Source organism: Antechinus flavipes, chromosome 3, assembly GCF_016432865.1.
Source record: "Antechinus flavipes isolate AdamAnt ecotype Samford, QLD, Australia chromosome 3, AdamAnt_v2, whole genome shotgun sequence".
Classification (NCBI taxonomy): domain Eukaryota; kingdom Metazoa; phylum Chordata; class Mammalia; order Dasyuromorphia; family Dasyuridae; genus Antechinus; species Antechinus flavipes.
In genome coordinates, this window is record NC_067400.1 from 11,502,086 (window position 1) to 11,517,803 (window position 15,718).

The 15,718-nt window shown below is 35.4% G+C and overlaps 1 protein-coding gene across 21 annotated transcripts in view; it reads left to right on the forward strand.

Annotated features, from left to right (window-relative positions):
- MBNL1 (muscleblind like splicing regulator 1) overlaps positions 1 to 3,920 on the forward strand; it is a 245,081-nt gene extending 241,161 nt beyond the window's left edge. For 18 of the 21 annotated variants that reach the window (XM_051991794.1, XM_051991775.1, XM_051991795.1 and 15 more), the window contains one exon: positions 344 to 442. Coding sequence is in view for 3 of the 21 variants with exons in the window: in XM_051991779.1 (XP_051847739.1) it covers positions 344 to 453 (110 nt within the window). In the remaining 18 variants the exon portion in view is untranslated. Of the gene's footprint in view, positions 1 to 343 lie in introns of all 21 variants that reach the window. The other 3 variants (XM_051991776.1, XM_051991779.1, XM_051991781.1) reach the window with 1 other exon arrangement.
- Positions 3,921 to 15,718: the final 11,798 nt, after the last annotated feature.

Consider the following 15,718-nt stretch of genomic DNA (forward strand, 5'->3'; position numbering starts at 1 on the left):
CACACACACACACGTGTGCTTTATCTAACCATAAGGGGTCTTGCTCCCTTCCTCTTGGATGGTTTGGGAGCATGGATCACAAAGCCATCCAGCACCATGCCCATTTTCCTTTGTTAAGAAAAGCCCAATTCCATTTTCCTCGGTTTCTCCATTTACTATTCCAACACTGCGGCTATGTTAGGCTCACTCAGGAATAACAAATGTCTTTTCCAACAAATCGTCCATCCTTTCAGATGAAATCTTTGAACAACACTAGGGAAAGAAATTGGGGGGATACTGTGGGTTCGCCGCGATTTCTCACTCATCCCGATTCTTTTTCTCACCCCACCCCACTTTCCTCTAGATCATCTTAAAGAGAAGAGGACAGTGTGCTTGTTTAGAATAAAGGACAAGGTCGCTAGCCATAATGTATATACCGTCAAGCAACACACCCAGCCAAACCCTCAGCCGTAAAGCATCCACCTATTGCATGTTATCGAGACGAAAAGACAACATGGAAACCCACTGCACACTGTTGCCTAGATATTTTGTATATTGAATTGATATTTGTGCTGAGGTGATCTTCCTGTCTAAAAGAACAACCTTGTCTCTCTTTTCTAGCACAGAGAGATGCATATGGATTTTGGTATGCATCCACCTAGTTAATTTCCTACATACTCATGCCATCTTGAAAAGACAGACTATGGTGTAACCATGATTCTCTCATGTATTGGTACGTCTGTAGACCAAGATATAATTTTTTTTAAAAAAAATAAGTTTATTTCTTTCAAGGTTTACAAATAACAAAGGTGCACCTTGTATTTAAAATTGCCATTATAGACAAAAGTGTGCATGCACAGTCATTTTTGTTGAAGAGTAATATTTTTAATGTTATAGATTGTAAGAGGTGGTGAGGGAGGGATCTGACAGAGATGAATGTGCCAAGCAAAACCATAGCTGTGTATATTTTAAAGCACATCATGGCTTTAAGAACCATGTTGTTGAAGATACTCATGAAGTGCCATAGACTGTACATCAAAGTAGAGTATTATTTCTTCAGTGTTATTATTTTCAGAGCCACGTTTCGTTGCTTACTCGCTAATACCGATCAGTCAAAGGGCACCATTCTTTTTTCGAAACCAAAGCTGTCTCAGAAATGGCCCATTTAACCTTACAGTAACCATAGGCAGCACAAGACAAATTCTCAAATAAACACAGAAAATTCACACATACTGGAGATATAGAAAGAGATAGATATATATAGATTATATATATAATTATTTTAATGCATTGTAGTGTAATATTTATGCATATTATACTGTATAACATTATACTCAAAAAGAAAAAAAAAGGGAAATGCCATTTCTGAGACACGATAACAAGAAAACAATGTTTGAGGAACTTGTTTTGCTTCTATTTATAGCCTGTCAAAAGTCAAAAGACTATAAATGCTTTGCAAAAATAGTTTCACTTTGTTTCTATTCTTCATTACAGTCACATTCAAAATGGTGACTCTAAACAAAGGAAGGCAGAAGCACTGTCATTGGATGCATGTTAAACCAAAATATGAATATGGTAAAGGTTTAATTAAGTAGTATTTGGGCGGGTTAAGTACTTGGGTGAATTTTATATGTGATTTTTTTTTCCTTTTTTTCTGTTTTGTTTTGATTAACTGCTTATAGCCTTAGAAAGCCTTTTACAAAATTAAAAAATATATATAGATAGATGTGCATTCAGTTTTTAAAAATAGATTCATCCAAAGGAATTCCTTTTTTTTTTTCTTTCTTTCTTTTTTTTTTTTTTTTGTGGTTTGGATGTTGCAGCTAGTAGAGGATATACATATATATGTATATGTACAGATATATATATGTATATGTATAATTTTTTTTGCCTGTTCAGCAATTCTGACCATTGCTGAAGTGGGGGCCAGGTCACTAGTAGTGTGGTGTGGAATGGAAGAGGAGGAGGTTCCGTTATAGAACCTTCCATACTTCCACGTTTACGGCAAGTTTTTATGCTCGAGAGAAATGCTTTCTAGTATAAGAATGATGTGTTGATTTTACTGATTGTACTGTACATCTATTAAAGCCTTAGATTATTACATTACGGGTTGGACCCCATACCAATGTAATTTCAATCGTGTTAAGAAAGTATAGGTGACTTCACATGTTATTGTAGTTAGTTTCATTATAGAATATTACTTATTTTTCCTTGTTAAAAGGTAGATTTTAATTTCCTACATTTATTAAAATTGTTTTCATTTTCTATTAACAATTGAATATCATTTCAGTTTATAAAATTTTGTTTTATTAGATTTTACTGATGAATTTTTCAAAATACAAAAAAATTAGTTTTTTTTTCTTTCATAACATACTCAGTTTTGAATTACATGTAGTGTCATATAAGGATTCGTATTATTGTTAACTAAATGATTTATATTTTACGGATTTAATATTACAGTGTAAGAATGTCAGTCATTGTTAGTTCTTGTCTAGTTTTCATTAAAAGAACAAAGATCTTTTATATGGATATCTTATAATTATATAATCATTGCTAAGTAAGAAGTTAAGTTGTTGCTATGGCAACAATCCTGGCAGACAATTGAATAATATTTTGATGATTTATTTTGTTTGTAATTAGTTATTATAAGAAAATCTAGATCCTAGATATTAGAATAAAATTTATTTTCTACTGTATCCAATTCAAATGTTAAAATATTGTTTAAATATTTTTTGAAATCCCTGAATATCAGGCCTTGTTATAATTAAGCTGCATAATCGATAGATCAAGGGACTTTTTGTTGATAATCCAAATACTCAAAGTTTACGTAACAAGAATTTTAGTGTGTGCAAACTCTTGAGGGTTGATTATGCTGCAGTTTAGCATGTTGGAACGTTGAGGAAAGAAGGTTGACTTTTTGCACTTCTGTATATAGTCAAAAAAAAAAAAAAAAGAGAGAAACCTGTATAATAGTGAGATCTTATTTTGAATAAAAACGTCTATAATTACAAGGAGTTTTGTTAAGGCTAATAAAAAAAAATATGACAGGCTGAGAAAAATTGCTTGCAAAAATGGCAGAGTTAGCACTCCAAACCCCTCCCAAAAAATGGCTTTGCTTTTTGTGGACAGCTTGTAGTTTGCCAGGATTTTTTCAGCTGGAAAGATATGCCATCCTTCCAAGATCTCATGACTGACAACAGTTCCTCTGGTCCAAAATATGCCTGAAGATCATTGCCAAAAATAGCAGGTACTTATTTCAACCATTAAGGTGAAATCATGGATCAGATAGTCCTTACATTATTCAAAACTACTGCATGTTTAAACTATCAAAAAAAATAAAGAGAACTATATTAAGAATATATACTATTCAAACCAGTTTGACAATTTCAGTGGTTTATTGTTCACAAGACAAAAATCTACAAAATGAGTATTGACTCTCACAAAAAGTTAAAAATCATGAACAGGCAAACCAAACAGCACACCGTAGCTATCGTTGTTATGTGATTGTTTGTTTTTTTTTTTTTTTAATTGCTATTAGTGAGCTGTTCTTTTAGCAGGTGAAAACAAATAAACCTCAAATTTTACAGTTTTAATTTTCAAAATCAGAAGCACTCAGAACAACGTCATTAAGCACGTTGTGATTTAAAAGCCACGTATCACATGATATTCGGCTATAGTTTTTAATTGGTATTATTCAACAGTCACACCGATCAGGTGATGACGATGTTGCACTTATTTGCAACCCTGCAACTTTCATCTGCTGAAAGGACAGACGTGCTTGATTTTACTATTATGTAATCACAGAATTACTTTTGCTTGTAGTCGCTTTGAATTATGTATTCTGTCCTTGGCTGCAATTTGTTTTTATGCTTATTTTATTATTATTGCAATAGTTGACTTTGCTGTATGGAAAAATAAAGTAAAAAATTGCCCTAATAAAACTTCTCTTTCTTAATTATATTTTTATATTGGAGGTTAAAAGTTACATTATTTTTGTTTGTGTCTATTTTGTGTATTCCTCGTATATCTCCATAAAAAAGTTCTTTATATGCAAACTTCAACTTTTGGATTTTGATATCACATTCAGTTCAATATCTGAGACAATATGAAATGTACTAGCTCAAAGTATTTTCAGTTTTTATGAAAGTAGACAAATTTTATTCACACATAGAATGAGACTTTCAATCCTACAGCCTCACCTTTTTTCTAAAAATATGTATATTTTTATTTACTTGAAAAACAATTGTTTCATATTCACACTTTAGCTGTCACAGTTCAGTTTAGGTGCAAGAAAGAAATATGAAGAGAGAAATGGCATAGATGTCATTTGCCCTGGCTGTGGGATAAGTCCTCTCAATTTTTAGTGAAAACATGAATTTGAATGAGATCTCCAAAGTCAATAAATAATTCAGTGTTGAAACAAAGTCACGATACATGAGTCAGAGAGACAAAACATATATCAAAATTCATCTGTTGCAATATAACCATGAAGGAGAGGCAGCCTAGTAAAAATGGGAGAGGGCTAATCTTGGCTTCTGGAAGATATGATGCATGCTATTGTGTGACCCTGGACACGTCACTTCCTGATGGAGACGCTAGGTCATTGTCTCTGTAGATGCTATAAACATGTGATTGAAAGTGAGGTCGATTCTCCCATTTAGGCCCTAAAAAACGATGACTTTATAAATGACTAATGAACATACTCAAATGTACAAAGAACATCGACACACCTCTAAATTCATTATGGATCATTTGCTACTCTGATAAATCAAGTCCACTACTATATCTTGGTCCAAAGTTTGCAGAACATTTATGACCTAAAAATGTTTGAAAAAAAAAAAAAACTATTGTAATAGTTAAATTGAATTAAAATAATTCTCTTCTTAGTCAAGTTTAATTGAGCATTTCATTTTATATCCCAAACTCCCATTTATTGTAGGCACAGGCATAAAAAGAAACTGAGGCAGCAGGGGAGACCATCTTCCTGAGTTTTTCATTCTTTCTTTGTATTTAATTGTCTCTCATGCATTTAGACTTAATTCTAAATATGGGGTTAATTCAATGAGCTGAGTTCTAACCCCAATCCTTGACTTACTCACTTCAGTCATACACAAAGTGACTCTCTGGACATCATTTTCTTCATCAGTAAAATGAGATGGTCATATTATATATCTGCTAAGGTCCCTTTCCATTCTAAATCTGTGATCCAAATGATTATGATTCATAAGGTATTTTCTCAGTTAAGGATTTACTATTATTTTTGAAGACTTCAGGACATCTCTTGGTCCTAGAACTATTGGTCTCAGTGAAGTGATGTGTCGAACAGAGATCCTTCCGAATGAAAGGTACAGATCTGCCAACCTGGGTATCCAAAGAACAAAACTGGGAATGATAACTGAAGCACGAAGGAGTGGTAGAATCCATGCTGGTAGGGAGCTAAGAGATGATCACATAGCTGAGGCAAATAGATGATACAGTGCTTAAAGGACCAGGCCTGGAACCAAGTTCAAATTTAACCTCAGGTGCTTACAAATCAATTCGCCTCAGTTTGCCTCAGTTTTCTCATCTGCAAAATGGGGGTAATAGCAGTACCTACCTCCTAGTGTTGTAAGGACTGAATGAGATAATTGTTAAGTCTCTAGCACTTTACTTGGCACATAGTAAACAGCATATAAGCAAAATGGGTTTGAGGTTACTGTGGATATTGGAGCTAAACAATATTAGTGAGAAAGTATGAAGACTTGACTGACTTCTCTTTGTGGGTTCCCTGTCCCATCATATCAATGCCAGCAATTTATTACCACCCATGATGGTCTGGGAGAGAGGATATGAGAAATAATCCTTGGAGAATTTCCAGAGGAATGATCAATATTACTAGATAAACCATTGGCAAATGAAAGAAAACCAAATTACCGCTATCAAAAGGGAAAGGAATGAGTTCACCAGAAATTAAGATGAATTTAAAGTAATTGTTAATAGTGTTTGATCCAATTACATACCAATAGACCTAGTAATCTAAGTAAAATAAATATTTTTAAATAAATATATAAATTCTCAAGAAATTGGATGGTAAGTAACCCTCTCTTAAGAAAAGAAATAGAACAATCCATCAATGATCTCCCTAAGAAAAAAATTCCTACACGTGATGGACTCTCATGGATTCCACCAAACATTTAAAGAACAAATCACTCCAATACTATAGAATTTATAATTAGATAAGATTATTTAGAAAAAATAGACAAAAAGAGTGCTCCCAATTTTTCTTATGATGGAAATATGATTTTGATATCTAAATAAGTGCAAAAAAAAAGAAAAAAAGAACTTTAGACCAATTTTGCTAGTAAATATTGCTGCAAAAATGTTAAATACTAGCAAGAAGATTACAACAATACATCACAAAGATCATACACTATGAGAGAGGGGATTTATCATAAGAATGTAGGCCGGGTTCAATATTAGGTAAAGTATCAGTATAATTGATCATCTCAATAACAAAACCAACAGAAATCATATGGAGAAAAATCATAGATGGAGAAAAAGCTTTTGAAGAAATACAATATCCATTCATATTAAAATGCTAGAAAGCAGAGGAATATGTGGGGCTTTTCTTAAAATCATAAGCAGCATCTGTCTAAAATAACCAGCAAACATCTGAAATAAGGATAAGCTAGATGTTTTTCTAATAAGATGAGGGGTGAATCAAGGATACCCATAATCACTAGTATTAAAAGAATTAGAATACACAATGAGGTAACAAAACTATAACTCTTTGCAGATTATATGATGGTAAACTTAGAGAATCAACTGAAAACTAAATGTAATAATTAGCAACTTTCGCAAAATTACAGGATATAAAATAAATCCATATCAATCACCAGCATTTTTATATATTATCAACAAAATGCAACCATAAGCAATAAAAAGAGAAATGTCATTTAAAGTAACTGTAGACAATACAAGACATCTGGAGTCTGCCTGCCAAAACACAATCAGGAACTATTTGAATGCAATTATAAAACACTTTTCATACAAAAAATTAGATGAAGCAATTGGAAAAATATCAATTTTTTCAGAGGTAGAAACCAACGTAATATACATGGCAAGTCTACCTGAATTAAATTATTTATTTGGTACCTTACCAATCAATCTATCAAAATTATTTTAGAGATCTAAAAAAATAACTTCTGGGAAACAAGTCTAGAATATCCAGGGAAATTAATGGAAAGAAAAGGAAGGAAAGTGGCCTAATTGAACCAGATTTCAGAATGTATTATAAAGTAGTAATTATCAAAACAATATGTTGTTGGGTAAGAAATAGAGTGGTAGATCAGTGGAATAGATTAGGTACACAAAAAACAGTAGAAAATGACTTTAATAATCTATTGTTTGATAAACCCAAAGACCCAAGCTTTAGAGACAAAAAAGTCACAGTTGGGAAAACTGGAAAGCAGTTTGACAGATACTAGATATAGACAAGCATTTCACATCATATGTAAAGACCAAAATGGGTCTGTGATTTAGGTATAAAAAGTGATAACATAAACAGATTAAATGAACATAAAATAGTTTACATGTCAGATCTATGGATAAAGGAAGAATTTATTAGACAAGAAATGGAAAGTATTACAAGATGTGAAATAGATGATTTTGGTCATATTGAATCTAAACATTTTTGCACAAACAAATGCAGCCAAGATTAAAAGGAAAGCAGAAAACAAGGGAAAGAATTATAGCAAGTGTTTCTGATAAAGAACTCATTTCTCAAATATATTCAGAACTGAGTCAAGTTTACAAAAATACAAATCATTCCCCAATTGATAAGTGGTCAAACATTAACAGGCGATTTTCAGACAAAGATATCAAAGCTATCTATTAGTCAAAGAAAAAAATGCTCTAAACCATTATCTATTGGAAAAATGCACATTAAAATAATTCTGAAGTACTACCTCACTCATCAGATTGGCTAATATGACAGAAAAGGAAAATAATGAATATTGAATAAATAATAAATAATGAAATATTGGACATGGGAAAATAGGGACAGTAATGCACTATTGGTAGAATTGCAAATGATTTAACCATTCTATACAGCAATTTAGAACTATGCCAAAAGATCTATAAAACCACACACATTCTTTTTGATGTATCAATACCACAACTAGGCTTGTATCCCAAAGAGATTTTTAAAAAGGTAGAGGACATATTTACACAAACTTTTATAGCAGCTCTTTTTGCAGTGACAAAGCAATTGAGAGGGTGTGCATCAGTTGGGGGAATGGTTGAACAACTTGTGTTATATGATTATAATATAGTATATTCTTGTAATATTGTGTTATAAGAAAGGATAAACATGATATTCTCAGAAAATCCTGGACTTACATGATCTGATACAAAGTGAAGTGAAGAGAGTCAAATGTATACAGTAATAGCAATATTATATATAGGATATCAACAGTGAGTGACAGCTTTTTTCAACAATACAAAGATCCAAGACAATTCTGAATGACCTATGATAAAAAAAAATTCTATTTTGCAGAACTGATAGAGTTGGAATGTGGATCAAAACATACTATTTTCACCTTTTTTCTTCCATTTTTTTTAGTTTTGTTTTGTGTTTTCTTTCACAACATATATATTTTGCATGTGACCACACATGGATAGCCTATATAAATTGTTCACTGCCTCAGGGAGGAATGTGGAGAGGGAGAATCTTAAGCTTTCCAAGTTACTGCTATTGAAGCTTTGGGGTTTCCCTTATTGGGACAAAGGCCATATGAGTCAGTGCATAGGAGGGTTATTTATTCAGTGGATGATTACATTAGCTGGATACTTAGATTCTGACCATTTCTGAAATTGAGTCACCACCATTGTGTCCAAATCTCACATCACCTTAATGTAATCTGTTGGAGAGTGTTCTCCCTCCTACATCAATTACAAAGAAGAGTTTTAGACTTCTCTGCTTGAATTCTCCCTTCTTGCTGCAGTTCCCAACATACAATCATATAATTTAACAGTTGTGAGATGTTCCCTTTCCATCTTTCAACCTGGTTCAGAACTAGCCCAAAATATCAATCAAAATATCAAAAAAGAAAATCAAAATCAACCAAAAAATAAAAATAAAATACCTAAAAATCAAATTTTCACATTTTAACACAGACTATAACTATATATAGCTACATACTATAAACTAGCTGATATTCTCCCACATGCAACCACCCTATTCCATGGATTGAACACACATTTAAAGAACATAACTGCAATACCTTTAAGTCCACTTGGAAGCAAAAGATCTATGAGAAGCTGCCATTCAATCATTCATGTATGGATTAGTGTCCAGTTGCCTTAAATATACAGTATACATAAGAAGGTCTTGCAAAGCACACACAGAACCACATTATTAGAACAGTTATTGAATGAGATTTTATAGCAGAAAATTCCAGCATTGGAATCGGGAAAGAACAGAGTTAAAATCTTTTCTTTGAGACTGGTTATATAACCATGTCTAACTTATTTTTTTCTGAGACTAGTTATGTGACCATGACTAAGTTATTTGACTTCCCCAAACTTCAGTTTCTTAATCTCTAAATGAGATCAGAAAAATCTATAGCATTTTGCTCCCTGAGTTGTCATGAGGATTAAACAATCAGTTATTTATTAAATGTCTACCATGTGCAAAGCATTGTGCTAAGTGCTGGAGCTACAAACAAATATACAGTCTCTGTTCTCAGGAAGCTCCTACTTTAATAAGAACAGGAGGCAAATAATTACAAATCAATAAGACATTTAAGAACAGGCAGATATGTGTTTGTCTGTGGACTGTACCGATTGCATATCGTCCTATATTTAGAGTTAGAAAAAATAATTAAACCCAACCTTTTCAATTTTTTTTAAATCCAACCTTTTAATTTAAAAAAAAAATGAGGTTAAATGACTTGGCCAAAGTCAGATTTAAGCCACAGATCTAAGGTTTTTTTTAAAAATTATTTCTAATTTATGAAATAAAATAAGCATTTCCATAATGTAGTATAAGGGGAAATAATCATTGTATTTGAAACTATTATTATTAAACGTATAATAAAAATATCATGCAATTTTTTTCCTCCCCCTCCTCCTATTAGATACAAATAGACATATCTACACATTTCTATTCATCAGTTCTTTCTCTGGATGCAGATAGTATCTTTCTTCATAAATCCATTATAACTTGGGTACTTATAATAGTCAAAATAACGAATTTATTCAAAATTGTTCTTTAAAATAGTACTGTTACTGTATACAGTATTCTTTTGGTTCTGTCCATTTCATTCTTCATTTCTTTGTGCAAGTCTTTTCATATTTTTCTAATATCATCAATGTCATTTCTTACAGCACAGTAATAATCCATCAAAATCATATACCACAACTTGTTCAGCCATTCCTCAATTGATGAGCATCCCTGCAATTTCCAGCTCTTTTCCATCACAGAGAGCTGCTATAATCATTTCTGAACATAAAGGTTCTTTTTCCTTTTTCCCAAATCATCTTTGGAAATTTGCTGGGTCAAGGGATACAGAAAACTTAATAACTGTTTAAACATAATTCCAGATTGCTCTCCAAAACAAACCCAACATTTTAAGCCAAGTCATCTGGCTCAAATCCTCCACTTTTTTTTTTAATCTTTTTATTTTTCAAAACATATGCGTGGACAATTCTTCAACATGAGCTCTTGCAAAACCTTGTGTTCTAATTTTCCTTCCCATCTCCCATGCCCTCCCCTAGATGGCAAGTAGTCCAATATATATAAAACAATGCAGAAATGTATGTTAAATCCATTATATAGGCATACCTATTTATACAATTATCATCCAGCACTACTATGCCTGGAATATTCTTTTTCACTTTTTGGAGCCCTTGACTCCTTTCAAGGCTCAGCTTCTACAAATCCACTTAATAACCTTCCTAACATCATTTGATATTATTTGTGTACCTATATTTAGTATACATCATATGACCTTATATATAGAGAGATCTAATAATCATACATAGATACTATTATATTTTATATTAACTTTACATATCTTGGATTTGCATCATTTATTTGCAAACCTTAAAGTGCTATGTAAATGCTGCCTTTTATTATCAATGTCTGATACTGTCATGACTATTATTATCCATGTCGATGTGATTGATTTCCATCGAGGCCAATGTTAAGTTACTTGATGAGGAGGATTCTCTTCATTTTCTTTCTTAAGTTCCCCTGAGGACTCCCAGTGTTTGGCTCCTAGTGAGCCCTTAACAGACCCTTGTACCGGGCAAGAAGTCTGTTTAGAAAATAATAGAAGCAGCTCTCCACTTGGCCCTAGAACGTAATCATGTGAATCACCCCGATCGTCGTCTGGGTCAGAATTCTGCTCTCTACTGAAACTCCCAGGTTGGGAGTCCAGACATTGGACACATCCCACTAGTGTTGGAGGCGGGATGGATTGGGAACTAAAAGTGTTCTCTCCCTTCTCTGAAATGATTAATGCTAGTCAAGACCCCAGGCTGCCCCGAAATGTCTTCAGTTCATGGGCCGGAACAGCATTGGCAGGATTCCCAGATATATTTTTGTTTCAACCAACTATGCAGGCAAGCCCCCCGTGGAGAGAGGACTGAACAATTACCACACAGCTGCTCTGAGGACAGTGGGAAGTGAGTGATCTGTGCAGGAGCTAATGCAAGATGTGGGTATGTGGAGAGATGGTGGTGGAGCCATTTCATTTGTTACATATTTAGGAGGAGATGGATCAACGAGCCACAGCAAAAATCACCCAGAGGACTGGAGGGTTAGGGAGGTTGGGGGATGAAGGCTGGACATGGAGTAGGAGGATCTTGCCTCTGACACTTACTCTACGACAAAGGGCAAATTATTTTAAGGTCCCAAACCTCAGTTTCCTTATTTATCCAATGAGGATTTACATAGGTCTGACCTGTGGAGTCATTGACAGAATCAAATGAGATCAAGCATATCAAGTGTTGTGTAAATATTGGCAATGATTACATAATTATCATTAATCCCTAGGCTCTCAAGCATATTCCAGTCACTAATCAAGTGGTAACAAGAGCAAGAAATGGAACGATTATAGTAGAAGGGGTTTGTATGGGAGGAGATGTAGGTGTGCATGTGCACTTGTGTGTGTGTGTGAAAGAGAGGAAAGAGACAGAGTGATCCGGACAGAGAGATAGAGACACACGGAAACAGAGACACAGAAGAGAGCCAGAGACACAGAGACAGAGACACAGAAGAGAGCCAGAGACACAGAGCCAGAGAGAGAGAGAAGGAGAGAGAGAGAGAGGAGACGGAGAGAGAGGAGACGGAGAGAGAGGAGACGGAGAGAGAGGAGACGGAGAGAGAGGAGACGGAGAGAGAGGAGACGGAGAGAGAGGAGACGGAGAGAGAGGAGACGGAGAGAGAGGAGACGGAGAGAGAGGAGACGGAGAGAGAGGAGACGGAGAGAGAGGAGACGGAGAGAGAGGAGACGGAGAGAGAGGAGACGGAGAGAGAGGAGACGGAGAGAGAGGAGACGGAGGGAGAGGAGACGGAGGGAGAGGAGACGGAGAGAGAGGAGACGGAGAGAGAGGAGACGGAGAGAGACAGAGAGAAGACACACACACACAGAGAGGAGAGACAGAGAAACAGAGAAAGAAAGAGGAGACACACACACACAGAGAGAGAGAGAGAGAGAGAGAGAGAGAGAGAGAGAGAGAGAGAGAGAGAAGAGAGAAAGAGAGAGAGAGAAAGAGAGAGAGAGAAGAGACAGAGAGAAAGAGAGAGAGAGAAAGAGAGAAGAGAGAAAGAGAGAGAGAGAGAAAGAGAGAGAGAGAAAGAGAGAGAGAAAGAGAGAGAGAGAAAGAGAGAGAGAGAAAGAGAGAGAGAGAGAGAAAGAGAGAGAGAGAAAGAGAAAGGGGAGACACACACAGACATAGACACACACAGAGACAGAAAGAGAGAGAGGAGATACACACACACACACACACACACACACACACACACACACACACAGAGAGAGAGAGAGAGAGAGAGAGAGAGAGAGAGAAGAGACAGAGAGAGACACACATAGACAGAGACACAGAGAGATGAGGAAGACAGAGACATACAAAGACAGAGAGAGAGAGAGAAAGAGAGAGAGAGAGAGAGAAGAGAGAGAGACACCAGAGACAGAGAGGAGACACACACACACAGAGAAGAAAGCCAGAAAGAGACAGACACACAGAGACATAGAGACCTAGACAGAGAGAAACAGTGAGAGCCACCAAGAGAGGGAAGGAGGGACAGAGACAGAGAGACAGAGAAAGTACTCATTGAAGGAATTGTGCCCCATGACTTTCTCTTCTTTGGAGCAGCTGGTCCCAAATCCTCCCTGAGGTGCTCACTGATCAGGGCATGAAACTGAAGCTAAACAAACCTTGTGTTCTTAATGGCAGTTAAGGCAGCTGAGTCCATCCCCGTCATCCAGGGCGTGAAATGTTATTTTAGATCAGTGAAAGGCAAAGCACATGAAAAAGAATGACAAATTACCATCTACAACAGGTGTAGACAAGGAGAGAATGAGCTTTCATCATTTAAATGGCTTGGGGAGGGGGGGAGGGAATAGGGATAAGTTGTTACAAGAAACAATGAAAAAAAAAAAAAAGAGAGAAACAAGTTCAAGTCTGTTGAGCAAGATATTTACCCAGAATTCCAGTATTCAGGACGACAGGTGCACAGTAAATCTATGTTAGCCCCTTTGGATTTACTAAAAGTGTCTTCATAATTGCAACCCAGAACCTCAGGCTCTAGATTTGCATCAACTGGGTTCGACCTTAGGGCCTTCTCCACAATCATGTATTTTTGATAATTTTTCCTTCCCCTGGGGATTGTTCTAATTTCTGAATATTCCTCTTGTAACTCAAGTCTAGGTTTTCAGGTGTGTGTAAAGGGGCTTCCAGCTCATGGAAAGTCCCTCAAGATATCAATGCATATTGAATACAGGATGGTGTTTATTCCTCTCCCCATCCCCGCCTGCCCCAGCCCTTACCTCCTGCCAGACACTAAGAGGAGAATCCAAAGTTCTCCAGGAGCCCACAAAAAGTCAAGCCAATCCTCCTTGATCTCAGCGAGTGCCACTTTCCTCCCTTCCCCTTTAAGATCCTTTGTACCCAGAATGTCACCCCGTGGCTTTGAAGGGAAATAGACTTGAAATTTCCCAAATCCTCACAAGAAGCCCCATGATGTTTCCATGAGTTATGTCTTCCTTCCATGAGCTTAAAATATTGGAAAGTTTTACTCCCCATTTGGAAAACCAAACATGAGGATTTTAGAAAGGTAAATGTTTTGCAATTGGATAAGTCATATTTTCACCATAAATGTGCTCAACCTTCTTATATTATCTTAAAAACTAGGATAGGGACAGCTAGGTGGCACAGTGTATAGAGCACCAGCCCTGAAGTCAGGAGCACCCAAGTTCAAATCTGGTCTCAGACACTTAACACTTCCTAGCTGTGTGACCCAAGGCAAGTCACTTAACCCCGATGGCCTCAGAAAAAAAAGTTAGGATGACCTTATCTCCCAGAAAGAAACAGAGATACTAGAGAAATTAGACTTTTCCATCAGCAGTGCACTGTTTGAACAACAGTGACAGGGAGTGCTGGACTAACCCAGTCCCTTCCCTAGAGAGAGCCAAAAAGACTCCCAACCTTGTCCTATGATTAACAGAACTCAGATAATACCTACTCTCATAAAGAAGTAAATCTAGAAATACTAGAGAAAGAACTTTCTTTTTCCCTATCAGTTATAGATGTTTGCTTTCCCACAATGTAGCTCTCTTCTAGATGGGCAGTACCCAGAAGCCCCCTTTTTTCCCTAGAAGGTTTGGTTACTAATGCTAAAATTACAGATCTGCATTTCCTCTACCTCCATGAAACTGATGCTGAAAATGGGAAATGATCAAAGGAAAGGACATCAACTCTGATCCTAATTGCAGATGAATTTAAGTGGTGTAAGTGAATTCTTTAGAAATGTCCTTTATAGTAAAATTTTGATCCTAATTCCTTGATTTCTTTTTTTTTCCCTCAACAGATTTTTTAATGAAAACTTATGGAAATTCATATGCATTGTGTTTTTTCAATTTCAATCAAGTTGGTAGTAAATAGCATAATTGTGAGTGACCACACTTTGGAAAAAAGTTTTAATCATTGAACCTTAGGATTGATGTCAGAATTCATAAAGATAATCTAGTTCAACACCAGAATTTTTATCTATGACGAATGATGATTTGGACTTCTCTTGAACACTTATCATATTAATATATTATAATATATGTTATATTCTATTATATTATAATAACACCTAATATTAGCTCATTCAATTGTATAACTTTAATTGTTAGAATTATGTTGGAATCATCTGTCGCCTTATAATTCCCATCTGTTATTCCTAGCTTTGGATTTACACAGAATGAGTCCAATCTCTTTTCCATATGATAGTCTTTCCTCCCCTTCCCCCAACTATATTTTCCCCCTATTCTCCAGCTAAATATTTCCACTTTTCTCATCTTACATGATCCCTAACCTTTCACTTGCTCTCCCACAGATATTCTTTGTTCTCTGCTTGGTAAGCATAGCTCTTAAAGCTGGTGCCCACAGCTGGATCTATTATTTATGCAAGTTTTTTATTCTTGGAGGGGTCCATGTTTCAATAAGTCCTTATACCCTTAGAATGCCAATTTATTTAAAAGTTACA